General features: G+C 46.1%; 1 protein-coding gene across 2 annotated transcripts; it reads left to right on the forward strand.

Moving 5' to 3' along the window:
* Positions 1-64: 64 nt before the first annotated feature.
* On the forward strand, positions 65-27,709 carry PITX1 (paired like homeodomain 1). 2 transcript variants are annotated; one of them, XM_089503436.1, is made up of 3 exons: positions 65-747; positions 8,705-8,913; positions 24,255-27,709. In XM_089503436.1, exons 1-3 carry the CDS (start codon positions 582-584, stop codon positions 24,822-24,824), a joined length of 945 nt encoding a protein of 314 aa, XP_089359562.1. In that variant the 5' UTR covers positions 65-581; the 3' UTR covers positions 24,825-27,709. The 2 variants fall into 2 exon arrangements, with proteins under 2 accessions (XP_089359562.1, XP_089359619.1); XM_089503493.1 differs by having other exon boundaries at positions 8,705-8,907.
* The last annotated feature ends 160 nt before the right edge of the window (positions 27,710-27,869 follow it).

Consider the following 27,869-nt stretch of genomic DNA (forward strand, 5'->3'; position numbering starts at 1 on the left):
ACGAGGTCTGGCTGGACGTGTGTGAGCTGCACATCCCCTCTCTCTCTCTTTCTGCCAAGAGGACGGGGAGGTTTGGGCCCTGGGGAGGGGAGGAGCTTCGCCTCCCCTTCCAGCCTTCCCTTCCCGGGCAGGTCACTCCAAGCCCGCGCCTTCGGAACCAGCCGCCTCGCCCCGATCGCCGCCTGTTTTTCTTCCCCATTTTGCCCTCCTTCTTTCCAGCTTGCCCTCCACTCCCCGCACATGCAGCCCCGGAGCCCTTGGCCGTGCCTCTCACTCCCCCAGCCCAGCCCGGCTCCTGGTGGATTTCAAACTCCCAGCCGTCTTCATCATCATCATCATCATCATCATTTTTTAAAACATTGACCTATACATATATTTTTGTGTTCTTTAAAAAAACAGACTTCTCGCAGCCTCGATGGAATCATAATCATAATCCTCGTCCTGCATAAATCTGGTATTTTTCCCTCCCATTTTAAAAAAATCTATCTATATCTATATATCTCTCAAAGAACACCTCCGTTTCTGTGGGGCCCGAGGAGCAGAGGACGTCCGAGCCCCTTCTTCCTTCCTTTCTCCCCGCAATGGATTCCTTCAAAAGTGGGATGAATTTGGAAAGGCTTCCGGACACTTTGAGGGCTCCGCCGCCTTCCCACGAGATGGCCTCCAGCTTCCATTTGCAGCGGCCTGCCGAAGCCAGGGAACCGCTGGAGAACTCGGCCAGCGAGTCCTCCGACACCGAAGCCCCAGGTATTCCTTCTCGGTATTGCTGTACTTGTTGTTGTTGTTGTTGTTGTTGTTATAAAGTTTGCAAGAGGGAGGGAAGGGGGAAGGTATTCCTTCGCGGGGGGAAATCCACCCGAGGAGTATTTACGCGAAAATAATAATAATAAAAGCTTTATTTTTACCCCGCCTCTCTGTCAAAAGACAATCGAGGCTGCTTACAGTTAAAAAAAGATCCATACAGTACCCGATATCCCAATTATTCCCTCTCTCCCCTAAAAAAAAAACAATTAAACACATTAAACATTAAAATAGTAAAATCTGATGAGGGTGGAAGAATGGCGTTGAATTCATTTGCCTTCTGAATGCGGGGTAAAAAAGCCTTGGGGAGATTAAACTTGTCTTTCCTGCGGCAAACAGCAGCGAAAACAAGGGGATTTACTTCTGAGTAGACCTGTCACAGGAGCCCAAACTTTTTTCCATGTACCTTTTTTCCATACCTATTGCTCTCAGTGTGAGAAACTGTGTGTTGTCCCCAAACACAACATACAGTATCTGCAACTCGCTATTTCTTTGAGAGCTTCCATCCAGGCTGCGGTTTTGAACAGAAAAGTTTCTGGAATCGGGTCAGCTCTGCTGGGTTTATTTTCCAGTCTGAAAAGCAGCCTACGAGAGTGTGTGTGTGTGTGTGTGTAAAAAGATCTATTTTTTCAAAAATGCAACAAAACCCAGGAAGGTTTTCAAGGTGGGGGATAAAAAGAAAACTCCAGACAAGACAGAAGGTAAATTTCCGGAGGTTTTATTCAGAAAGCCACATGACGTAAAAATTGACTTTGGAGGCAAAATGTCTCCAAAAAGGAAGGGTCTTTTTAAATAAATAAATCACTAAAAGAATGTGGGGGGGATGTTGACTCTAAAAATGCATGTTGACCATAACACGAAATTCCAAAGTCCATATTGTGGCAATATGGCCTTCCCTAGGCCAGCCAAAAAGGCCCCTAAATGCCGGTGGGAGGCTGTCTATCCTATGCTTGTAAGTAAATAAAAAATATTCACTGAGCTCAGGGGAGCTTACTCCCAGGTAAAGGAGCCTGTCCTAAATTTCAGTGCCTTAAATCTGTAGTTTTTCGAGAGACTTTGGGGTGTCTGGCTGAAAGCTAGAGAGTGTCTCCTCTAACGAAGGAAGAGATTCCCTTCTTTTCCCGCACAAGTCAGACTCACAAGATCAAGCCCTAGCTCTTGACTTGGGGTATTATTCCGCTCACTCCCTCCGTAAAACCATGGGGAAGTTAACCCGCTGGGATTAAGGAGAGACCCCAGCCTCGTTGGCTGCCCAGTTGTAACGTGGAGGCCAATGCCTTTCTTCCTCCCAACCACATACACTATGGGATAGTAACTCCAAATAAACCGAAAAGGGTTATCGTAGCTGCCTTCCTTGCTAGGGAGTGAAATCCCAGTTTTAGAGGCAGTCCAGGCTCCTCGGAAGAAAGTTCCAACGAGTTAGTAAAGATGTGTGTGAGTGTGTGTGTTGTGTGCCTTCAAGTTGTTTCCAGTTTATGCCCACCCTTGGGTTTTTGTTGGAAAGATGGGTTCAGAGGAGGTTTTCTCTTGCCTTCCCTCTGAGGCTGAGAGTGTGTGACTTGCACAGGGACACCCAGTGGGTTTCCACCCTCAAACAAGGATCGGAACTCTCCAGAGTGTGAACCCAAACCCAAACCACTACTGGCTCTCCCAGTGAAATGTCCATAGGCCTTAGCAGCATTTTTCCAGTCGAGCTGGCAGTGGGTTCGAGTCCTAGCCGCTCTGGGTTCCTATAGAATCCATCGCCACAGTCCTAATAGCCACGTACTCTCTAGTAAGTGCCATTGCAATAGGGAGGATTTGCACCTGAGAGCCAGGGTGGTGTAATGCTTTGAACGTTGGGCTAGGACTCTGGAGACCAGGATTTCAATCCCTACTCAGCCATGGAAAGCCATTGGGTGACCCTGGGCAAGTCCCACTCTCTCAGCCTCAGAGGACGGCAATGGCAAACCCTCCTCCGAGGAAACGGGACAAGAAAACTCCGCAATAGGGTCGCCAAAAGTAAAAAATATGACTTGGAGGAACACAGCAACAAGGCATGCAATGGAGTGGTGCTTCTGATGAGATTTACTACCTCTCGGAAGACCTCATTGAGCGCTCAGGAGGGCAGAAAAAGGCTAGTGGCTTGCTTAACTTATTCCCACAAGAGAGTGAGAAAACAAAGTGCGTGAGAGAAAGAGAGAGAGAAGGAAGGGGACCTCTCTCACACACATACAAGAGCGGCATTGAGTAATATATACAAAGAGAGCGAGAGAAATATAATACTTCTATATCGACCGATCGCTATAGTCTCCTGAGCCGTGAGGACTGAGTGATATCTGTCGATTCTATTTATTGAGCGTAAACTTAGCAGAGGAAGATAAAGAGGGAAAGGTGAGCTTTGTAAGAAGTGAAGTAATATTTCCAGTAACATATAATATACAGTAACACAGTAATATATAGTACGTAATATACATTAATACAGACTATAACAGACATATATCCGAGCGCAATAAACCCGACTTGTACTCGGCTCTGGGATTGGAGTTCCTTCGGGGAAATCCCTGCCCTGGACAGGCGTCCTCCTTTGGTCCCACATTCCAACCTATAGTCCAGGAGGAATTCCCCGATGTCCTCCATTCCGAGCAGGACTAGGAAGCGTGAATGTATATTTATAGGAGCGTATAGCTCCTTTGCGAGGAGGCCGCGTGGAGGTCCCCGGGCCTGGCTTCAATGGCGGCGGCAAGGAGAAGGGGAGATCGCTGCCTCCGGAGGCCGGGGCAACCCTCCACCCAGACCCAGGCCCTTTCACTTCTGGCAAGTGGGAAAATGGGCCCGGGCCAAGTAAAGCCAATGGGGGTTTGGGTTGCAAACTGCATCGGAGGCCCTGAGGAAGAAGGCAAGCCGCTTCTTCCTTCTTCTCCAGCTCTTTCTCTGTCTCCTTGAATGGAAAAGAGGAAAGGAAAAAAGAAAAAGTGAGGGGAGGAATCCGAGGCAAAGGGCGCAGTCCTCTGAATGGAGGAAGGCTGGGCTGAGGAGGACGAAATATGTATCTATGTATAGTATGTATATACTATATGTGTGTTAGAAATCAGAAGATGGCCATGGCAAACCCCCTCTGAAGAAACTTGCCAAGGACACCCCATTATAGATTCGCCTTAGGGTCGCCATAAATCGGAAACGACTTGAGGGCACACAGCAACAAAGTATAGTATGTTTAAAAAAGTGTGTGTGCGCGTGCGTATCTTCATACACACATATCACAAAACGCTAAGCCAAGCTGGCTCTAGACACTGGATGTCTCTACAGCCAGCTTGGTGTAATGTTTTGAATCTAAGGGACCAGAGTTCAAATCCCCCGTTTAACTAGGGAAACCCCCTGGGTGAGAGTCACCCGCTCTCTGCCTATGCTACGTATGTATTAGAAGCAAGGAAATCAGAATAGGCCTCAAGGCGCAGAACAACAAATAATATAATTTGTGCCTGTCCACAGCACGCAGTAAATATTACACACGCAGGCATATATATAAAATAAACATACAACTATAGTTTTTTGTGGGTTTTTCGGGCTTTGTGGCTATGTTCTATAAGAGTCTTATAGAACATGGCCACATAGCCCGAAAAACCCACAAAAACTATGGATGCTGGCCATGAAAGCCTTCGACTTCACAAACATACTACAACTCTTTCTCTGCATGTATGTATATCTGTGTGTGTGTGTGTAAATTTATATACGCATATTTGTTAGTGTGTGTGTGTGTGTGTGTGTTATTGCTGTGTATTTCCTGAAACTTGGTAAAAATATCAACAGGGTTTTCTGGGGCTGAGAGTGTGTCACTTGCCCAAGGTCATCCAGTGGGTTTCCACAGCCGAGTGGGGATTTGAACCTTGGTCTCAGAATTGTAGTCCAAAGCTGTCTGTCTGTCTGTCTGTCTGTCTGTCTGTCTGTCTGTCTCTCTCTCTCTCTCTCTCTCTCTCACACACACACACACACACACAGAGAGAGAGAGAGAGAGAGATGTCTTCTGGCCTTCCTCGAGATCCTGTGTTTTGCTCTGGAGGGAAGACCTTTTCTCGCCTTCCTTCCTTCCCTTTTGGGCAAACCTTGAAGGAAGCGAGCCTTCCTCCGCATCCGCACCCAATTGTCCCGCTTCGAAATCCTTTTCCTCTACGGATTGGGCCCTGTCTTTGTGTGTCTTGGAGAGTGGTTGGCAGGGCTGGAAATGGTGCCTGGGCATCATCCCCAAGGAAGAATCTCCTCCTCCTCCTCCTCTTCTTCTTCTCCTTCTCCTCCTCCTCCCTTTTAACGAGGCTGCTGTGTTCCAGGCCTTGTTTGCTTTGCAAACCGCTTACTGGAAAGCGTGGCCGTCGGAGCGGCAATCTGGCCATTTCCCACTTTGGGGTTTCCATTTCACCGTTTGAACTCGCTCCTGGTTCGCTTTCAGAGCTCCCAGATAAGCCCAGAAGGAACTTCTGGAGGGGAAAAACAAAACAAAAAAAGATTGTGTATGTGTGAGAAAGAGAGAGAGAGAGTGAAGGAAGACAGCTTAAAACCGGTCCCTTAAAAGGGATGAGATTGGGGAGATATTGCTCCTTCATCTGGGATTTCGAATACAGAACAAGGCCGATCATAGAAAATAAGGCCTCGAAATTGCCTTTTCTGGGGAGTGAGCTTCGTAGCAGATTTAAACATACAAAGCAAAGGGAATCGAGTCTTCTTTGCTCACTCCTTTAAAGCGAATAGTTTTTCTTGTTTGCGTATTTTGCATTTTCGCGGGGTAAACGGACACACACAAAGACACACAACTTCTCTGTATAAAGAGGGGCAGGCTTTCTCTTTCTTTGTACATAGTTCTTGATCCGGGAAAAGTTCAAGCGTTTGAAATCTCCTCCTCGGGTTTCAGTAGCAAAGTCAATCGACGCCCTTTAATTTCCATCAGTGAAATGAATGGCTCGGAAGAGTTTGATTTTCTGGAGAGATCCCTATGCTTCGGATGTTTTGTTCTGCATAAATATTGCTGTGGTTCATAACCTCTGGAGACGCGGGTTCAGCTATATACTTGGCCATGCCCACAGAAATACAAAGGCAGTAATCCCAATCAAAAACCCTAGAAATGTTGATTTATAGTAATAATGTTAAATCGCATGATGGGGACAGGAAAAAAAACCTGGTCCGAAATCCCTCTGTCTCTGCCCCACAATGATACTCTATGGCTGAGAAGCACCAGTCCTGCGTTTTATTTCTCCCAAGGTGGTAAAGCCATTTATTTTTGTTGCTTAAAAAAATGCGAAATAAAAGGGGAGGGTGCTGCTCCTGGAGGCAGCCTGGTACCTGGGGACTATATATCCTGCTTTAAATGGGGAATTTGCATGTGGACTCCCCAGGGCATATTAGGAAAGACCTGATCAGAGGCTTCTCGGACTATTTCCAAATCCTTTCCTGGGATTTTTCAGAGCCTGGTTGCAAGCCTTGGTTGGAGCAAATCGGGGCGGCTGGGCAAGAATGAAATGTTCTGGGTTCCTCACGATTAATTGATGGCCCAGTTCTGAAATTTTCTCTTCGGAAGGGAGTGCTTCCCTCCTTCTGGTTCTAAATAATGCCTTAGGAATTGGGTTGTGCCGTCAATGGCTCCAGTGGCGCTTATACAAGTAATAATAAGTAGAGAAGATTTGGAATGGCTGTTCCTCCAAGCATTGCTAAGGAAGGCATTCCTAAGGAGTAGATCCCATTGGGGCTGGCAAGGTTTACTCTGGAGTAAACACGAAAAGGCTCGATCCCAGATCTCAGATCTATCAGGACTTCAGTCGGACTGAATCAGAGAAGCTCAGGGAGGCGTCCTGGTTAAGACTCCCATCTAAATTTATTTTTAATACCTGAAAGGACATTGGTTGCCAACGCCATCACTTGCCCTCCTAAAACAAGGGAAAATGCACCTTCGTATCATTGAGATCTTCTCAGCTAAAAAGGGAAAGGTGTACGCGGGGAGTCATCGGCTGCCCAATTTAGTCCAATGCGGCCGGGTGAAAAATAATAAGAATAATGGTCCAAAACACACTGCAGAAATAATCCAGTTTGAGACTACTTTAGTTGCCTTGGCTCAGTGCTAGGGAATCCTGGGCATTTTCGTTCATTGTGGCACCAGAGCTCTCTGACAGCGAAGGCTAAATGGCTCACAAAACTACAGTCCCCAGAATCCCCAAAGAAATTAAAGCTGCCTCAAACTGGATTATTTCTGCCGTGTGTTTTGGACCAATAACTCGGAAACATGCCCATTTGGGACTCTCAAAATATGCCAGCCCACAAAGCCACTGATCACGCTGGCAGCCGTGGGCGGAGGCATTCTGGGAGTTGTAGTCCAAAAAAATCTAACTCTTCCAGAATTTAGAAATGTCCACAGGATTACACTTTAAAAACCCCATTGGTGGCCAACGTTTCCCCAAGGAAATTGTTAGGGTTTCCAAGTGATTTAGCCCTGCCAGGATCTGATCCTGGAAACTTTTCTTCTTTTATTTAATGTATTTATTGATAATCTCGTCCATGTCTACTCAGAAGTAAGCCCCAAAATTGAGTGTGGTTGACCACTGCTAGTAAAATGCAATGTGGATTGAAGGCATAGGCCTTTACCAAAAGAACCGGATAGAGGTTGTTGCCATAAACATTATAAATCAATGTTAGGCTTTGCGGAGGGCTTTTGTATACCAGTCAGTGCACATATCTTCCATTTTCGAGAAGGGAAAAGAATTCAAACATGAATGATTCTTCTAAAAGTTTAGGTAGGCGTTGGAATTAAAGGACTGTTGTTTTATTTCATCCCCTGTTGCTGTCAGGACTTTTACACAGATGGGAAAAAAACAATTGGCCAAGTGTTAGAAATCCAAAATCCCAACGTAATCACTAATTATTTTTTTTATTCCGGTTTTATGAAAAGCCCTGTTCTTTGGATGCTTAGCAGCGAAGCCCGAGGGGAGTATACTTTCTTCTGATGCTGGTTGTTTTACCCTCTGACACGATAAGCAAATGTCCAGAGACAACAACACAGATCCATCAGGGAATTTCTCAAAGATCCGTCTGAGGAACTAGTCTGAGGTCTACATTAGCTTTCAACTTCTTTCTTTCAGTTAGTCTCAAAGGTGCTATGAGATCCCTTTGCACAGGGAACTTGTCGTAGAAACACCCACGACATCGAGACAACTTGTAAATCAAGTTTTCTGCCTTTAAAAAAGAGGAAAGCCCCAAATCCTCTCCGTAAACATGCCATCTATTAAAACAGCATCGTCATTTTCATCATCATCATGATGTAGACTGTGTATTTATTTATTTTCAAAAGAATCTTCTGCATAGAATAAAGCCAGGCTATGTCAAATTCTGGATTTGTTTGTAATGGAAAATCTTCCCTCCTGGGTTGTGTCTGGCGAGACTTTTTGCACCAAAACACACTGCAGAAATAATCCACTTTGACACCGCTTCAACTGCCCTGGCTCAATGCTAGGGAATCCTGAGAATTGTAGTTTATTGTGCTCTCCGACAGAGAAGTCAAAACATGTCCGACAAAACTACAATTCCCTAGGATTCCCCAGCACTGAGCCAGGGCAGTTCAAGCGGCCTCAAATTGGATTATTTCTGCAGTGTGTTTCGGACCTTATAGTCCAATCTCTCTGTGCTGGAGAAAAAAGAGCGCCATCAGATTAATAATTCAGATTATTGCCTCCGAAGGCGGGCTGGTTGGGTTGAGCAGAGCCAAAGGAGAAGCACTAAGGGTTTGGGGCCTTGATTCAAAGGGTTGTTGTTGCTGGGTTTTCCCCCTGATTTTCCTTTTTAAAAATTCTCCTGATGCGACTTTCTCTCTCTCTCTCTCTCTCTCTCTCTCTCTCTCTCTCTCTCTCTCTCTCTGCTTGGCCCCTTCTTCCCTTTTGGTTGCCTCCAGAAAAGGAGCGAGGCGGCGTCCAGAAAAGCGACGACGGCGGCAACGCGGACGATCCGGCCAAGAAAAAGAAGCAGCGCCGGCAAAGGACTCACTTTACCAGCCAGCAGCTCCAGGAGCTGGAGGCCACTTTCCAGAGGAACCGCTACCCAGACATGAGCATGCGGGAGGAGATCGCCGTCTGGACCAACCTCACCGAGCCCCGGGTCCGGGTGAGCCGAGGGCCCCTTCTCAAGGCAGCCCCACCGACCCCTCGCTTGGGTGGGGGCTCTTGCCTTGTAGGGACAGGAACCATCCCCGGAAACTAGCCTTTGTCTTTGGGAAGTCAGTGGCAAGTTGGTCTCAAAGGGGTCGCAAGATCTCTCTACAACAGCAGCCACAAGACTGGAAAGAAGATAGCAAGAAAAACGGCAGTCCGAAAGGTCTTGGGGTTGCTGTTGTTGCTGTTGTTGTTGTGTGACTTCAGGGGCAAGGATGTAGAGAGATCTTGTAGAACTTGCCACTTCACTGCCACGCACAAAGGCTAGTTTCCAATGCCTTTATTCACAAACGACCAGCGTTCAGCCTGGACTTGCCACTTCATTATCCTACACAAAGGATTTTGAATTTGAATTGACATTCTGACACACCAAGGGCATATACAGGTCTGTCTCTGGCTTTCCACTGCCGAATGCATCTGAGGTAGCAGCCCGATTTCTTTCTTACAGTGAGTCTCAAAGGTACCATTAGATCTCTCTACATACTGATTCTACAGACTAACACGGAATTCGAGGACAAGATCATAATTATAATGTGGGGCGATCTTGTCCTCGAATTCAAAGATATAGCCATGTTAGTCTCTAGAATCAGTATGTAGAGATATCTTGTATAAATACATTATAATTATAATTAATGTAGGGTGATCTTGTCCTCAAATTACATTTATATTATATTATAAAATATAAAACTATATTATAATTATAATTATTTCTTGGCCGCCTTCCCCATGGATCGAGGCAGGTGCAACAACAGGCCAACAAATATGCATCAGTTAAGACTACAAGTTCAAAAATACATCTGTTTAAAAGAACCAACAGGACACAGCACACATTTAAAATTCATCGTTGACATTTTACAATTTTAAAAATCACTTAGATAGACCCACTGGAAGAGATTACTAGTTTTCTCAGTCTAGAGACACTGTACTTCTATTGATGCCCCCTAGAATCACATTGGCTCTTTTAGCTGCCACATCACACTGTTGACTCGTGTTGGGCTTGTGGTCTTCTAAGGTCCTATAGCGCGATCGTTCCTCTTGAGCGGCTACGGCTGTGGGTTTCTGGGATTTGCAGTTGAGGGAGAGGGCATTGAGAAGTCTCAGCCAGGGAGCTCTTAGGCATGACTGAACCACAAAAGCCAAAATGCCACAGTAGGCAGCCATAGCGGTAAAAGTGGAATAACAGCACGTACGAATATAGTCGTTTCCGATTTAGGGCGACCCCATCATTGAGTTTTCTGGGGCCGAGAGTGTGTGACTCGCCCAAGATCCCTCCTCTCTTAAAGTAGATCCCCCGAAAGTCCTTCTAGGAAGGAGAAAGGCTCTTTTAAGAAGGTAGGGACGCCCTCGTCATGTCTGGAAACAACTGGGATAATTCTCTGGGTGTGTGTTTTTTTTACATTCGTCCCCTTTCCCTTTCCACTTCATTTAATAATAATAATAATAATAATAATAATAATAATAATAATAATTTTTGTAGGGAGAGGGTCTCCAGCCATTGTCCTTGTGGCTTGGGAAAAACAGGACTTGGCCAGGAAAGGCATCTTTCAAGGATTTACTGTTCTCCCCTGGATTAATTAAATGCAGCCATTTAATACCAAGCAGGAAATCTCTTTTCTCTTCGGGCGATTGTTGCGGGGAGGAAAGAGAGAGAAGCAGGGGGGGGGGGGTGCCAGCATCCGGATAACGAGGTTTCCTAAAAGCCTTCTGCCCCCTTCCTCTCTGTCTGGGGCTCTAGAAAAGAAACAAAAAATTAATGTTAACGCTAAGGGAAGGAGAGCTTGTGAACACGCGCGGTTCCCTTGCTTTTCTCCGATCAAAGGGGTGGCCAATTTTGGCATTTCGTTTTGTGAAAGAGTCGGCTAGATCTGGCTCCGAAGTGGGAAGCGCAAAGAGAAATGGCTCCCCACAATTCAATAGGTTGCAATCCGATTGCTACCCCCCCCCCCCCCAGAGAAGACCCATTGAATCCATGGAGTTTATACGAGGTTTGGCCCCAGTCATGGATTCAGTAGGGCTACTCAATTGGCTTTAGGATTCTGGCCTTTGAGGGTTGTGGAGAAAAGACAAGAAATAACCAGAAGAGGCCAAGATTATGGCTTGACAAGATTAGGAGATCGCTCTCTTTTCCATTTGGTCTGGAGGCGTTGTGGGTTTGTGACCAAAACTTCCAGAATCCCCAGCCAGCACAGCCAGGAGCCATAAGGCTGGAAAGTCCTGGGAGCTGTGAATTGGAAAAGTAAAATTTCGAAGAACTGGGATGAATATCCCTATGTGAATGTCTCTATGTAAAGCTATAGGAGAAAAAAGAACTTGCAAAAGAAGAAGCATTTTTTTGTAGCCAGGGCAGGTTTTATTTACGTGTTGTACTGCAGTATGGAAATCGTGCGGAAAGTTTAATGCGGTTTTTTTTATTTAATTTTTTTTAAAATCCTGTTATTTGATAAGGAGGTGACTCCCATTCTGGAGCCCGGCCCAAAATACTGCCGCTGTTGTGCGCCTTCCAAGTTGTTTCTGAGTTATGGCGACCCAATCTCTGGGTTTTCTTGGCCGAATTTGTTCAGATCGGGTTTGCCATTGCCTTCCTCTGAGGCTGAGAGAGTGTGGCTTGCCCAAAGTCACCCAGTAGGTCTCCATGGCCGAGCGGGGATTCGAACCCAGGTCTCTCTCAGGGTCCTAGTTCAATACCGAAATCATTATTCCACGCTTGGTCTCTAAAACACTGAGCACGATCCACTCAAAAAGCAAAAGCCCCTCAAAGGCCGAAGCCCTTTGCAAGCAAGAATCCGAAACAGATCGGAGGGATTTAATCGCAAGGACCAATGCAGCCCATTGGACCGAAAGTCCTACTAAATCCAGCAGCTTTATTAATGCTTTCCTCTGCGTGAGTTCCATAGGATGCATGGGGATTTCTTCCGAGTAAATGTGCGGCCAAATATGTGGTTCTCGCAGAGAAGTAAATCTTCTAAATTCTTCTAAATAAATTCAACGGAGGATCGAGCTCTCAGGTTGGTTCTAGGTGCCCTTTTGTTGCTGCCTCGATTTATGGCAACCTTTTCATGGGGTTTTCTTGGCAAGATTTCTTCAGAAGAAGTTTGCTTCTGAATATAGCCAGCAAGCTCTGGCATTCCTTGGCAGCTGGATCTGGTGCCTTTCCGGGTGTTTAGGCCAACCTCCTGCCCTTTCTTTGCATGGAAGGGAAACTCGGCCAAATGAATGGTACTTTGGGTTTAGGAAGTTTGTGTTCATAAGTGTGTAAGAGAGGCTGTGGAAAGAGAAAGAGAAGTGATGGTGTAATAGTTTGAGCATTAGACTATGGCTCTGGAGATCAGGGTCATGGAAACCCACTGGGTGACCTTGGGCAAGTCACACACTCTCAGCCTAAGAAAGCCACCATAAGTCTTAAGGTCGCCATAAATCGACTGGAAGGCACACAACAACGCGAGAGACAGTGAGATCTCAAACTCCCTAATAACAGCAAGGAAACCTATATTAGGTTGTGCTTCTTGGATAGATTTATTTTATTTTATTCTGGTCATTGCTTTTAGCAGTCCCCCCCCCAACCCTTTGCCCCTAGATATTGTGGACTACAACTCCCATCAGTCTTAGCTCAAGCAGCCAATGCTTAGAGAGGCTGGGAGCTGAAAGTCTAAAACAGAGGTTCCCAACCTTTTTTTTTAAAGCCCCACACCGCCAGGAAATGTTTGACTGATGTTCGCACTCTCTACAAAAGTAATAGCACATTTGAAGAGGAGGAAGTCTAGTTTCTAATTTTGGGACCGCAAATTGAACCACATACAATATTGAGGGTGAACAATTTTTTTAAAAAAACACGTTTAACTCAGTGCATAAAATGCATATCTAAATTGAGCAATTAGATTCCAATTCATTCGGAAAAAACACTGAGAAAAAATTAAGGGGAAAAAATGACTCCAAGGCCACAAGCCACTCTTTGTCACAGCCCCGAAACTCCATCTCGCTCCTTCTGCTGCTGCTTCTGGAAGTTCTAGTCAACCCCGGGTTGGGAACCCAAGACGTCTGGAGAAGCCAGTCCTTTAAGAAAGCCGTCATTGTTCGCACCAAAAAGAATGGCTGCAACCGCCATAGGAATCCGACTGGAATGGATTCAACACAAAATGCCCAAGAAACCTTCAGGTTTAATCTCCGGGGCTTTTATTTTCTACCAGTTTCTAATCCAGCAAATTTACAGCCCAACTCCAGGCTAAATAAATTCTCCTGGAACCCAATTTGCTTCTAGGCCAGGCTGCGGAGTGACAGTCACCTTCGTTTCGGGCTTTAAATAGGATTAGTATTGTGGACCGTTGTCTAACTGTGGCCAAATAAATAAACACGGTTTCTCTCCCAGGGCAATTAAATGGAAGTGAGTTTTCCATGCAATCCAGGGTAAAGGTGAATGTAGGACTCCAACACCCATCAATACCGGTGGCTGGATCCGATGGGAGTTGGGGTCCAACAAAGCGCCCCTAGGAGAAGGCTGGCCAAGCGGGTCTCCTTCTGAGGCTGCGGCCACACTGCCGAAACAATCCCTGTTGACACCACTTGAACTGCCATGGTTCAGAACACTATGGAATTCTGGAATTTGTAGTTTTGTGAGATATTTCGCCTCCGGTGCCGCCACAAACTGCAAATCCCAGAATTCCATAGCATTGAGCCATGGCGGTTCGAGTGGTGTCAAAGGGGATTCTTTTTGCAGTGCTGGCCGACTCTGAGTCCTTTGCAAATGCTGGGCCCGCTTCTGTTTCCTTGCTTGCTGGCATGTTTGTTTAAAGTAGTCCAACGGCAGAAAATGACCTGCGGTAGGGGAAGGATTAGTATTTTATTGGGCTTTCCTCTTTGCTTGTTTCTGCCTTGGAGAGTTTTGGTTTATTGGACTGGTTGGGGGGGGGAGATCTCTCTCCTCCCCTTTCTCTTCTTCCCTGCTCCCTCTTTCTTTTTCTGTGTTGTGTTTTTAGCTAGAAAAACTGGGTGCATTTAATCCTTGCTAAAGGGAGGTCGCTGGAAGAATTACAAGGCGTCCGAGTTAAGATTGGGGGAGGGGGGTAGAGATGGGTCCTTCTGTGTGGCACCTTCCTCAAGCCCCTTCATAAACTAAAAAAGCCCCTCGATTTCCCTCCTTCATTGGTGCAAGGCCCGAGGAGGGGGCTTAGCATGGACTATTTGGACTAAACTCAGTTGCAAGACCTGAGCAGGACAGTGGGTGACTGAGGTCCCAAACACACAGCAGAAATAATCCAGTTTGAGACAGCTTTAACTGCCCCGGCTCATTTCTAGGGAATCCTGGGAGTTTATCACACGGGAGGAATTTCTCTTAATTTCTAATGAAAAGAAAGTGGGGCCAGAACACATTCACGTGAATTCACTAGTTCAGTAAATTTACGTGAATTTGAATTGCGTTGGAACTGACTTCCTATTGCCCGAAAATAGCTTGCCATTGCCCGAAATTACGTGTGATCACCTCTCACGCGTAGTTTAAGGTGGCGCTGGAGTTCTCTGACAGAGAAAGCTAAATGTCCCACAACACTATATTTTCCAGGATCCCCTAGCCAGTACTGACACAGGGCAGTTAAAGCTGTCTCAAACGGGATTATTTCTGCAGTGTGTTTTGGACCTGAGACTTTCAGAGGTTTCTAATTCACGTGAGCCTTGCGTGCCTTCAAGGCACTTTCCGGTTTATGTACACTAGCATCCAAAACAGTGATATCTTTCTGGGACCAGCCACAAGGCATTATATTTATATTTTTATTGTATTCCTGTTTTGTGAGTTTGGGATGCTAGTGCACTTTGCTATATGGCCAACAGGGCTTGATATGTTTCCAGCTTCACGGGATTTTCTTGGCAAGATTGGTTTAGAGGCTGCTTGCCTTTCTCTGAGGCTGAGAGTGTGTGACTTGCCCAAGTTTACCCAGCGGGTGAGTAGAGATTACAGTCCTGGTCTCCAGAATCATAGTACAGCCCTCAAACCACTGCACCAGGCTGGTTCTCCCTCCCATTCATAGGGTCGCCATCAATTGAGGCCGACTCCACGGCACATAAAAACAATAAATGAAGAATAGATCCATTTAAATCCGTAGGTTTTACATCAGTGTTGCACTGCCCTCCAGATGTTGATTCAGCGGGCTTAACTCTAGTCGCGATTAACAAACTAATTTAAGGCTTGGGTTGTTGTTGTTGTTTTAAAAAATGTTGGATATGATGGTTTTGGTTTTGGTGTGCAAACGGGGCATCCAAGTCGGATAGTGTCCTCTCGTCCTCCTTCATTTCTCTAGGCTTAAAGGGATACCTTGGGCTGGGCCCACTCACGGTAACCAGATGTCCTCACCCCAAAATGGATGGTCTTCAATAAAAATGGAGGACGTGGCCAAAGGAAAGCTTAAAAACACCCACATAAATGTAAAGCCATGCTTCTTCGTCATGCTCAAAATGGAAGACATTTTGGGATTCCTCCTGGACACAAGGCGGAAATTTAGGGCGTGTCCTGGAAAAGGAGGACCTCTGGTCACCCTGGACCTAATCCGTCCCAAAGGAGGGACCTAGGAAGGAAGGAAGGAAGGAAGGAAGGAAGGAAGGAAGGAAGGAAACCAGCTGATGGCTTTTTCAGCCTTACAAATAAATGGGGTGGGATCAAAAAACGAACTGGCTTAGAAATAGCTCTCCCAGAGCCAGACAACCCGAGGGGTTCAATATTTCTTTCAAACCCCCAATTAGGTGAGCTTCGGATGGGACGCCTCCCAGATCTTGAGTTCAATTGGAGTTATTCCTGCCTCTTATTCCTGCCTCTTTCTGGGTAGGAGAAAAGCAGGGCAGAAATTGAACAAAGGATCTCGGCCAGTTTAAAGAATAAACCTGGGGTTTATTTATAGTTACCTCTATAGTAACTACAAAGTAGCTTTGGGAGACTACAGGGTGACCAGATGTCCCAACCACCAAGGAGGAGCAGGCACCACAAAATGTAGGACATTATAAGAAAAAAAATTAGGACATAAACAAAGAAAACTAAAACCATTCCTATACATGTAAATTCATGATTCTTGGTCCTGCTCAAAATGGAGGACATTTTGGAATTCCTCCTGGACAGAAGGATGAAATGTAGGACTTGTACTGAAAGAAGGAGGACGCCTGGTCACTCTGGGAGACAACTCCCGCGTTAGATTTTGAGGAAAAAGTATATTCGGAAAAAAGTGGCTTGTTTTGTAGCGAAGAGAATCGTCTTTCCCCCCTTTTCGCATTTATATAGGAAAATGTTCCTACAAGGCTTCCTTCTGAGTAAATCTATCTAGGCACACTTATGGTGAGAATTAATGGGATGCGCTTCTTCCTGTTTATTTATATGTACTGATAATGCCGCCTTTCTTCCAGAAGGGACCCAAGGCAGATCACAGATAAAAGCATTTTTTAAAAAAAAAATTACAATAAAATTCAAAGCGGTCAAAATGATGTAAAAACAGTACAAAAGTACATTGAAAAATGTACAAAAATTAAAAGCATGACCAAAACAGCAACTAAGACATACTTCCTTAGATCGGAGAAGGTGATTTAGGGTGACGATTCCAGCCAAAGTGAAGCAATAATTTCAAGCCCCGCCGATTTTAGCAGAAGGGGATCTTCGTCTCTGCTCCTGCTACAATTAATTTATTAGCATCCTCCAAGGCCCCGATTCCCAATGGGAAGGCCGCTGAGCATCCCAGGACCACGACTGATGCGCCTTTTAAACCCCTCCATCTCCTTCCGATAGTTTCCATAAAATGAATCCCGTCCCTTTTACCCGGGAGTAAATACAACTGCATTAAATGAAAGTGACTTCCGAGTAGAGGCTTCCTTGGGGGAAAACGCAGACTCCTCTGTTCCCGATCCTGGACTTTCCTAGATACATTCTTATTTTTCTTCCCCCGGAGGGTCCCTCCAACTCCGTCTCAGTCAATCCCGCCTTAATTTGCTAAGAGGACCTTCCTTTTAAAACGTCTCGAAGCCACCATTAAAACGATTAGTCTCATTTTCAGGAAATTCCTGTCTGGAAGCCCCTTCTGAGAAATGAATGGCTGAGTCTGATTCCCTCGTTTCCTTTTTAGATAGTTCCAGGGGGGATCCTCTCTCCCTCCTCCCCAGTTTCCCTGCCCTTTCCCCCTTCAGTTTCCCCTTTTCCTTCCCCATTCTTCCTGCCTCAGCATCCGCCCTGACCCATAGCCAAGGGGGCTTGGACCACGGACTCCGCTGAACCTGATGGAGGTTCGAATCCTGCTCAGCCATGAAGCCCACTGGGTGACCTTGGGCAATTCACATGCTCTCAGCCTCAGGGGAAAGCAATGGCAAACCTCCTCTGAACACATCTTGCCCAAAACAACCCTTATTAAAATAATAATAATAATAATAATAATAATAATAATAATTTTATTTATATGCCGCCTCTGCCGCAGGATCGGGTCTTAGGCCTTAGGGTAGCCATAAATCGGAAGCGACTTGAAAGCACACAACAACAACAACAACAAGCTGGAGGCAACTATCCCATACACACATACCTGAGAGTACTCTGAATTCGGTGGGAATGACTTCGGGGTAGACAAGTCTAAAATTAATTATATAGTGGGATTTTCTTGGCAATATTTGCCTTCCTCTGAGGCTGAGAGAGTGTGACTACTTACCCAAAGTCGCCCAGAGGGTTTCCATGGCCGTGGATCGGGGATTCGGACCCTGGTCTCCCAGAGTCCTAGTCCAGCACTATTCTAGGCTTTCTCCTACGCCTTTCACCCGTGGCTAAGAAAACACGGGGCTCTTGGGGAGGCTTAGGGCAGAAACCTTGCTCCCTTGGGTTCCAGACCCCAGGCTGCATCCACACACTGCCGCCACAATCCGGTTTGGCACCGCTTGAACTGCCATGGCTCCATGCTATGGAATTCTGGGAATGGTCGTTTCCGGCCGGGTCTGTGCTTGGGGTTATGAGCTGGGCAGCTTTTCCTGTTCGGGGAGCCCTGGCTTTTTATGAAAGGGAACTCAAAACCTTTCCCCTGAAGAGGCATTTCCCGCAAATCTCCCCCCTCCTTTCTGGGTGAGTGGTTTGCGGTGGGTCTCTCCCTCCCCTCCTCTTCCAGCTCCATCAAGCCCCCTTTTCCTTTCCAGCAGCAAAGGGCTGTAAATTCAGAGTACGAAACGTAAAGGCAGATGCTGCCCTCCGAGCCAAGCAGGCCATCCTGCCGTCCATCCATCCATCCCGCGATCAATAAAACGGAGGGGTTTGGTGGGTGCTGTGTTTACCTTAGAGGGACTGGGTCGGTCTCCCTCCTGTTAGCAAAGCCTCCTTTGAAGGAGATAAAGCCCACCGCTTTGTGTCCCGTACTGAGAGGAAAGCAGAACAGAAACCAACAAGTTAACAATAAATAAAAGGGTCCTGCTCTGGGACACAGGAGACAGCCGCCCACAAGGCATGGGCCTGGTGACTTTGTCGATCGGGGATTGTTTCATTTGAAGGGAAAGGGTAAATGAAGGAGAAACAGAGGCTGGAAAGGACCATAGTGGCTGAAGAATTCTGAGACTTGTAATTATTATTATTATTATTATTATTATTATTATTATTTATATGCCGCCTCTCTCTACGGATCGAGGCTGGTTACAATGGCACAGTTAGTACAGTAATACGTAATAAAAACAAACCCACAATACATAACCCCCTATCCCTACACGATAAGCAAAAGCAATAACAATAAAAATACGGATAGTTGTAGCTTTTAAGAAAATAATTTTGGGAATTGCAATTAAAGAAAAAAAAAGAATTCTGGGAGTTCTTCATAACTTTTTTTAAAAAGAAAGAAACATCAAGGCTGAACCGTTTCAAAACACACTGCAGAAATAATCCGGTTTGAGACTGCTTTAACTGCCCTGGCTAGGGAATCCTGGGAATGGTAGTCTGTTGTGGCCCCAGAGCTAGCTCTCTGAGAGAGAAGGCTAAATGTCTTCCCAGTTCCCACAACTCCCTAGCCTTGAGCCGGGGCAGTCGAAACGATCTCAGGCTGGATTATTTCTGCAGTGTGTTTTGGACCACCAAGGCCAGTGCAAGGGGATGGGGAAGCCAGGATTCAGAAAGACTGACAAAAATAGCTCCAATATCTCTGCATGCCAGCCGTGGGTCTTCTTGCATCCAGCCCCAGCCACACAAGGCTTGCCAGAGGGATACCATGGACTGAATTCACCTTCTGAAGAGGCGTTTTCTCTGGGACATGTAGGAAAGAGGGGAAACCCAGCCTCTACTCCCCCCCCTACAACCTCCCCCATTCCTACACCCAAAGGCCTACTCAGCCTTGCTCAGGCCTGGTCAGGTATCTTTATCATGGATGGTGGTAGAGAATACCCCAAACAGGCTGGGAGTGGAGATGAAGGTCCAAAACATACTGCATAAATAAACCAGTTTGAGACCTCTTTAACTGTCCTGGCTCAGTGCTAGGGAATCCTGGGAGTTGTAGTTTATCGTGGCACCAGAGCTCTTGACAGAGAAGGCTAGAAGTCTCACAAAACCACAGTTCCCAGGATTTCCTAGCACTGAGCCAGGGCAGCTAAAGCAGACTCAAACTGGATTATCTCTGCAGTGTGTTTTGGACTGAAGACCATAACCTGACCTGGAACTTTGTGAGAGATTTGGTTCCATTTGTGTAAGGGAAAAATGTGTTTTTGTTTTGGGTTTTTGTTTTAAAAAAAAATTATCAGTCGTCCCCTGTACCTAGACTGAGGTTTTCAAAACAAGCACCTACTTCAATATGATTAATGCCCCGATCAATCCATTAAAAGTCTTATTATAGCTGAAAAACCTTCAGTTTGCTTTGCAGCTACCCTGTTACTGCCCCTAGAAACTGGAGGCTGGATCCTAGGAGAGAAATTCTACTCTGTTGACCTTCTTGGTTGACTGCTCAAGCCATTCCTTTTGCAGGTTTGGATTCAGACAGGGCTCCAGAGGAGGAAAGGGTGAATGGCTTCTCTGGCATAATATTAGAGTACTTTGCCTTCCTGTACCCTGCTTTGTTGGAAAGGGTGGAATAACTGAGCAGTTTGTCAGCAAAGAAGCTTCCCCCCCCCCCACCTTTCTTTAGTCCCATAGTCAAGAGACAGTGCTTGTTTGCAGGGGGGGGAATGGTCAAAGATGTTTTCACCTTTTAAAACCTGGTTGGGGAACCTTTGACCCACTAGATTTTTGTACTACAAGTCCCAGAAGCCTCAGCTAGGAAGGTCAGACATTGTGGGAACTGTGGTCTAAAACATCCGGAGGACCCTGCATTTGTTTTACAATCTGCTTTATTACCAAATTCGAGTAGCAACAGCTTGATTCATGGAGTGGGCAATTTATAATCCCCATGTTGGCTAGGACTGTTGGGAGTTGTAGTTCAACTATACCTGGAGGGCCACAGGTTGGTTTCACTGCCTGACTTACTAGCACAAATTGGGCAGAAAGAAGGCAGTGAAATAGTTAAACAGGACTGAGAAACCACCAGTAACACAAGGTTAACCTACTTATCTGTAGCAATGAAAACCCCTTCAAAGTCCACTGAATGTTATATGGATAAAACCAAACAAAACTAATGTTACGTGGTGGGATGAGTATTGGACTTTGACTCAGGGAGATCAAGGTCCAAATCCCACTCAGCCATGGAAACCCACTGGCTGACCTTAGGCAAAACACATTCTCTCAGCCTTTGATGTAGGCAACGGCAAGCCTCCATGGAATGAATCCTACCAAGAAAACTCTAGGAGTTGTGGTTGACCTGAAGACCCCTAACAACAAGCAACAACAGCAACAACATAACCTTATTGAGGATGAGGCCATTTCCCTCCTCCTAGTTTCCTTTCAGTCTAAGATCTAATCTGCCCTGTAGACATAATACAGTTTGACACCTGTTTAACTGCCATGGCTCAATGCTATGAGGTTTTGGGATTTGTAGTTTTGTGGGATATTTAGCCTTCGCTTTCAAGCACCCTGGTGCCACAACAAACTACAAACCCCATAGGATTCCATAGGATACAGCCATGACAGTTAAAGCTGTGAAACTGCATTATTTCTGCAGTACAGATGGAGCCTAAAAGTCTCCAATAGTCAAGTCTTAGCCTAGAATCCATCTATAACAGCTATAACCGAAGTATTTGTTGTTGTTAACTGCTGTTAAGTTGACTTTGAACTATGGCAACCCAATGAATATGAGACAGACGCCCCTCTCAGTCTTCCAAACTCAGGGCATCCTTGAACCTTGAGGAAAAGAAAGGAGTTAAACCACTGTGTTAAGTAGGGGAGGCTGTTATGTAGCTTCAAGCCTCCATCTGTTGAGGATGCTTTGATTTAGATTTCCTGCATGGCAGGGGGTTCGACTGGATGGCCCTTGCAGTCTCTTCCAACTCTATTATGATTCTATGATTCTGACCTAATGGGGTTTCCTTGGCAAGATTTGTTCAGAGGGGGTTTGCCATTGCCTCCCTCTGAGGCTGAGAGAGTGTGATTTCCCCCAGGTCAACTAGTGGGTTTCTGTGGCTGAAGGGAGATTCGAACCCTGGTCTCCAGAGCGATAGTCCAATACTCAAACTACATTGGCTGTCTGAGTCCATCCACCTGGGATGTGGTCTTCGTTTTCTTACTGCCTTCTACCTTGCCAAAAATGCTTTTGATAATTTTAAAGCAGATGACGAAGAGTAGAAATAGTCCAAGATTTCCCATACTTTGGATCAATCATTGATCAAAATGAAGGTTGCAGTCATCAGAAGAAGACTAGGACTAGGGTCATCATGGGTCAAGGTTGATGGGAAGGCAATTCACACACAAAACACAACACACACACACTCATCATACCCTTTGCACTGCCAAGCAGCAAATTTGGTATATTGAAAAGCTGGTCATGATTAATTAAAAAAGAAAATAAGAAAAAAACCCTAATGCATGTGTGCAGCAGTTGTGCCAGGATGGGGAAAAAGACAAAGGATGAGTGTACATAGGAAAGAAATACAAATAAAAGCAGACCAACAACAACAAAAAAGGTATTAGCAAATATTTAATGTCAGGAAATACCTATTTAACATATTACAAAATTTTAGTTGGACTTTAATTTTAAAAAAACCATGTAAGAAAGCTTAGAAGTAATTCCCTTTTCCAGTCATAAAGTCATAAATACACTCCTCTCTTTTCCAATCACACATTCTACTGATAAGTGTGTGTATAGTCTCAGTGTCTAGGGCAGCAATTCCCAAACTTTAGTTGCCCAGCTGGTTTGGACTTCAAGTCCCAGAAGCCCCAGTCAGCTTGACCAACTGGAAGCGCAAGTCCCAAACATCTGGAGGACTAACCTTTGAGAACCACTGGTCTAGGGCAGAGTTTCCCCTCCACTGCAGAGTTTCCTACTTGACCTCCCAGCAGTGGCGTCCCTAGGGTTGGTGTCACCCGGTGCGGTCGCTCATGGCGCCACCCCCCTCATGGATCTCCTCTGCCTCCCATAGAGAATCCTTCGTAAAAAAAAAATCCACTAACTTTACTCATAAATCACAATTCCCATATACCACCGACTGTCACGCTAACAGTTGTGACTAGCAAAATTAAAAACCATACCTTCAGATTACAATATCACATGCATAACCTAAATGTTATTTACATGTACGCAGTGAAGATTGGGTTATAATGTAATGTTTTTAAAGAAATGTTTTAAAACAAATAATTTTTTAAAAAATCAACTTTTCAAAAATGGAAATGTTATATCAAAAATGTTATATCATTTTAAATCAATAAATAAATCTATTTAAAAAAACAACTTTTCAAATAATAATAATAATAATTAATTTTTTAAAAATTCTGGGACCCCTCCTTTCTTCTCCCACTGAGGTTTGCCTCACTCCCAACATCTCTTAAAGCATTTTAAAGAGAGACAGGCAAATGCCACAATCGTTTTTGTGGGTTTTTCAGGCTGTGTGGCCATGTTCTAGAAGAGTGTTTATTCCTGACTTTTTGCTGGCATCTGTGGCTAGCATCTTCAGAGAATGCTGACATGGAAGTGAGTGGGGTATATATACTGTGTCACCTTGGATTGGGAGGAGTGATTTCCATATTAATCTGTGTGTTGTCCTGTTGTTGAATGGCAAGGCCTCAGAGTGGGAGGATATGCAAGGAGCAATGCACAGATTAACATGGAAATCACTCCTCCCAACCTACATACAGTGTGTGTGTGTGTGTGTGTGTGTGTGTGTGTATTCTCTGAAGATGCCAGCCACAGAGGCTGGTGAAACGTCAGGAATAAACTCTCTTCCAGAACATGGCCACATAGTCCAAAAAAACCCACAAATGCCAGCCATGAAAGCCTTCGACTTGAAAACACCACGTTTCTGCCCAAAAGTAGGTGTCTGAGAAGCAGTGGTGTCTCACACACACACCCTTGGGGTGTCACCTAGTATGGTCCACACACCACGAGCCTCCCTAGTGACACCGCTGCCTCCCAGGGCTTCCCAGGAGCCCTGGAGACACAGTGGTTAAATGCCTGTACTGCAGTCACTCACTCACAAACTATACGGTTGCAAGTTCAATCCCAGCCAAGGGGGCTCAAGATTGACTCAGGCTAGCATCCTTCGCTAAAATGAGTACCCAGATTGTTGGGGGCAATTAGCTTACACTTTGTAATCCACTTAGACACCGTTAGTTCAGTATGAAGTGGTATATAAATGAAGCTGTTTTGTTTGTTTGGCGAGTTGAGTTGCCCAAGCCCAGGGAGGCCAGAGCCAAAGGTGAGTCTTCCAGATGGCTACCAGTCCTGCAAAATAGCAAAATCAGGACTCAGGAAATGCAAATGGAAAACCAGTCAAGGTCAGGGGCTTTCCCAGCAGACAATGATGACCAGTTAAGCAGATGCTAATCCCCCTTTGCATATCCTCCCACCCTGAGGAGGCCATCAACAACAGAACAATACACAGATTAACATGGGAATCACTCATCCCTACCCAGGGTCACACAGTATATATATACCCACTCTCTTCCATGCCAGTATTCTCTGAAGATGCTGGCGAAATGTCAGGAATAAACTCTTCTACAATATGACCACATAGCCCGAAAAACCCACAAAAAATCATATTCCTCCAGATGTTTGGGACTTTCGCTTAAGTGGGCCAAGCTGACTATGGCTTCTGGAAGTTGAAGTCCAAACTAGGTGGGGAACCAAAGTTTGGCAATCACAGCCCTAGGGCTTCTGGGGGTGGAGATGTGGAAGGAACAGGTGGGTGGGTGTGGGGCTGGGTGCTGCCTCCGTCCTTCTTGGCTGAGCCCTGTCTCCTCTCCTCCAGGTGTGGTTCAAGAACCGCCGGGCCAAGTGGAGGAAGCGGGAGCGGAATCAGCAGCTGGACCTGTGCAAGAACGGCTATGTGCCACAGTTCAGCGGCCTGATGCAGCCCTATGAGGAGGTCTACGCGGCGGGCTACCCCTCCAACTACTGGCACGCCGCCAAGGGCCTGGCCCCGGCCCCACTCTCCTCCAAGAGCTTCCCCTTCTTCAACTCCATGGCCCCGCTCTCCTCCGCGCAGTCCATGTTCTCTGCGGCAGCGGCGGCGGCGGCGGCCTCCTCTCCGGGGCCCATGGCCATGTCCTCAGCGATGGGGCCCCCTTCGGCCGTAGGCAGCCCCTCAGCCCTCAACCAGCTGGGCGGCTCCTCGCTCAGCCCGGCAGCCGTCTCCATGGCCTCACCGGGGGCCTGTCCCTATGGGGCCCCAGGCTCCCCTTACAGCGTCTACCGGGACACATGCAACTCCAGCCTGGCCAGCCTCCGGCTCAAGTCCAAGCAGCACTCGAACTTCGGCTACGGGGGGCTCCAGGGCCCCGGAGGGCCCACCCTCAATGCCTGCCAGTACAACAGCTGACCGGGCCCTGGGTTCCAGGGCGGCTCCTAGCAGAGGAGGAGGAGGGAAGGGGAGGGAGGAAGGCCGGAGACCCCCCTCTTTCTCCTCCTCCCACCCAGCCCCAGCCCCACGGATGCGTTGCAATCGTCTTCTTCTTCTCCTCCTTCTTCTCTTTCCTTTTCTTCCCCTCGTGCTTCTGCATTTGTCGTTCTCCTCTGGATGATGCGGGTTTTGTATAAGTGTGTGTTTACTTGAACTTGCACAGGACTTCTCCTCGGCCCCCTGTTAGTCGAGGAAATACGGGAATGCTGAGCAAGGGGAGGGGAGGGGCACTCTTGTTTTTTTGGCTGGGTTATATAAAAGTGGGGAACCCCACCCCCTTCAAAGATGGGAAGAGCTTGGCTTCCTCCCTTGTGCTGGACTTGGAGGGAAATGGGGCAGCAGCTGCACCAGATTCAAAGGGGTCCTCGCCGCCCAGGAGGCCTTCAAGAAGAAACAAAGGACCGACCACCTAAAAGCTACAAACCCTCCTAGAGATAGTGGAGGAGATCTTTTGGAATGCCTCCTGGACAGAAGGTGGACATGGAGGACCCCTGGTCACCCTGCCCCAAGTTGACTCACGAATCAGATGGGATCTATAGTCCTTCTTGACACTCCCCCCTCCATCCCCACCCCACAAAACTATCTGGAAGGTTCAGGCTTCTCCTCAACTGCCCATCTCATCCTCTTGGGATGTAGAACCCCCCCCCCCTTGAAATGTAACTGTATGCCTCCTCCCACATCTAGCTCTTTCTTATCTCGGGAAGAAGGCGGTACAGAGAGGTCCTCACCACCCAAGAGAACCAGGTCCTGTCCAAGGTGGCCCCTCCACGAAGAAATAAAGGACAGGGCCACCTAAAAGCTACAAACACTCCTCTAAAGATAGGAAGGCATGCTTCTTAGTTCAAGTGGAGGACATCTTGGAATGCCTCCTGGACAGAAATGGAGGACCCTTGGTCACCATGCCCCAAGCTTACACACTGATCAGATGGGATCTGTAATCCTTGACTCTCCCCCCATCTCCACCCCACAGAACTATCTGGAAGATTCAGGCCCCAACTGGACACTTGTCATCTCATCCTTTGTGATGTAGGCCCTCATTGAAATGTAGCTGTACACCTCCTCCCACATTTAGCCCTTCCTTATCTAGGAGAGAAGGCCCTGGTAGATGGAGGGACTCCCATTTCTCACATCTGGTATGAAGGGAGAAGGATCTTGGCCTTGGTTGTCTTGGACTTGGTGTGGTTGGATATGTGTGGGCTGGAGTTGACAAGGAGGCAAGAAACATCCTTTGGACTTGGGGCCAGGGTGACCAGATGTCCTCACTGCCAAGGCGGACCAGGCACTGCAGAATGGAGGACCTTCCCAGAACAAAATGGAGGACACCTCCAATGAAAAGCTGCCAACCCTCCCAGAAATGTCAACCCATGCTTCTTAGCCCTGCTCCAAGTAGATGACTTTTTAGAATACCTCCTGGACAGAAGGTTGAAATGGAGGACAGGTCCTGGAAAAGGAGAACATCTGGCCATCCGGGGGGGGGGGGCAGAAGAGAGGAAGGGTGCCCTTTTTTGGGAAGAAGAGTACTTTCATTTGGGCAGGAACCAGGTCAGGGGTTCTTCTGTTAACATAGGCTGAAACTGAGCAGGGTCAACCACTTCAGGGATGTCTTGTAGCACCTTTGAGACTCACTGAAAGAAAGAAGTTGTCAGCATGAGCTTTTGTAGACCTCAGTCTACTTCCTCAGAGGCATTTGGCCCAAATGCTTCTGAGGAAGTAGACTGAAGTCTACACAAGCTGCCAACTTCTTTCTTCTCAGAGGTGCTACAAGATCTCTCTACATCCTGATCCTACAGACTAACACACGATTATATCTTTGAGTTCTACCACTTCAGTGAAAGTTCTCCTTCTCTCTCTCTCTCTCTCTCTCTCTCTCTCCTTTTCCTTGTGTTTGGCTGTTGAATCCGTTGTCATTTGTCTTGTTTTCCAGTGCATGGTTCTTCTTGGTAGGATGTGCTTCTTGTAGCTGAAAGCGACAAGGCCCCAGCCATTTCCAGCACTAAGCAGTCCCCCAAGTCCTCCTTCTTCCCAAGAAGAGCCCAGGACACTCCCCTTCATCTCTTCCCTTTTGAAAAAGGAACTTTTCAGAACCCTCTGACCCTTGTCCCCTTCCCACCACACTTTGCAAGTCTTACCCAGATAATCAAATTATCATCCAACCTTATTTAAAGGTGTAATTTTTTTTAATTTAAAAAGGGGGGATAAAAAGAGAGGGGAAAAAATCTCCTAGAGAATCTAGGGAAAATGGTTTTTAAAGACATAGAAAAGGACTATCCTGAAATGTTGTTGTTGTTGTTATTGTTGTTGTTGTTGTTGACACTGCATCATAAATAAAGGAGTCGAGTGACCTCACCAATGGGAAAATGTGTGAAAAAGTGACTTTCCCCCACCCACACCTTTGAACGAAACAAAAACAAGGAACCCAAGCAAGAAATCTTGAAAGGTATTATAATGTAAATGTAAGGGTTTTGTTTTTTTAATTAAAACTTGAGTTGTTTTCGTTGGCAAATAAAAACCCTATGGAAAAATATGATTTTTAAATATTAATACGCATAAAAAACGCATATGAAGTTTTCTTGCGGACATATTTGTTGCTTCTTTCTGTCTCCGTACTTATTACATGTAGATGACCAACCAACCAACCCCGTAATATCAAAAATGCACAAGGTACTTCTGTCCCCCTGTATTCCCAACTGTGGTAACCTTTATGCTGGACTTTTCAATAATGCTGTTGTGGAGGATGCAGTATATATATTGTTTTATAAGTTATGTTTTTGTGATTTTTTTCCAAAATTAAGAGCATGGGAATAATTAATAATAATAATAATAATGAATAAAAACCCTCCTGAAATGTGTTTAGTCTTCCTTTCTAGCTATGTTAATGTGCAGACCCTCAAATTTATTTATTTTTAAAATCTAAATCTTGAAGGATACATTAAAATTCAAAGGATGACATTCAACGCTACAGTC

This window comes from Sceloporus occidentalis, unplaced genomic scaffold, assembly GCF_023333645.1.
Source record: "Sceloporus occidentalis isolate IW3139 unplaced genomic scaffold, rSceOcc1.0.p SCAF_1, whole genome shotgun sequence".
Classification (NCBI taxonomy): Eukaryota; Metazoa; Chordata; class Lepidosauria; order Squamata; family Phrynosomatidae; genus Sceloporus; species Sceloporus occidentalis.

Bases quoted from the DNA above. Each gene is read 5' to 3' on its own strand.
- PITX1 (XM_089503436.1), top strand. From the start codon at position 582: ATGGATTCCTTCAAAAGTGGGATGAATTTGGAAAGGCTTCCGGACACT. The intron at 748-8,704 runs GTATTCCTTCTC...GGTTGCCTCCAG, and splicing joins CTCCGACACCGAAGCCCCAG to AAAAGGAGCGAGGCGGCGTC. The intron at 8,914-24,254 runs GTGAGCCGAGGG...CCTCTCCTCCAG, and splicing joins TCACCGAGCCCCGGGTCCGG to GTGTGGTTCAAGAACCGCCG.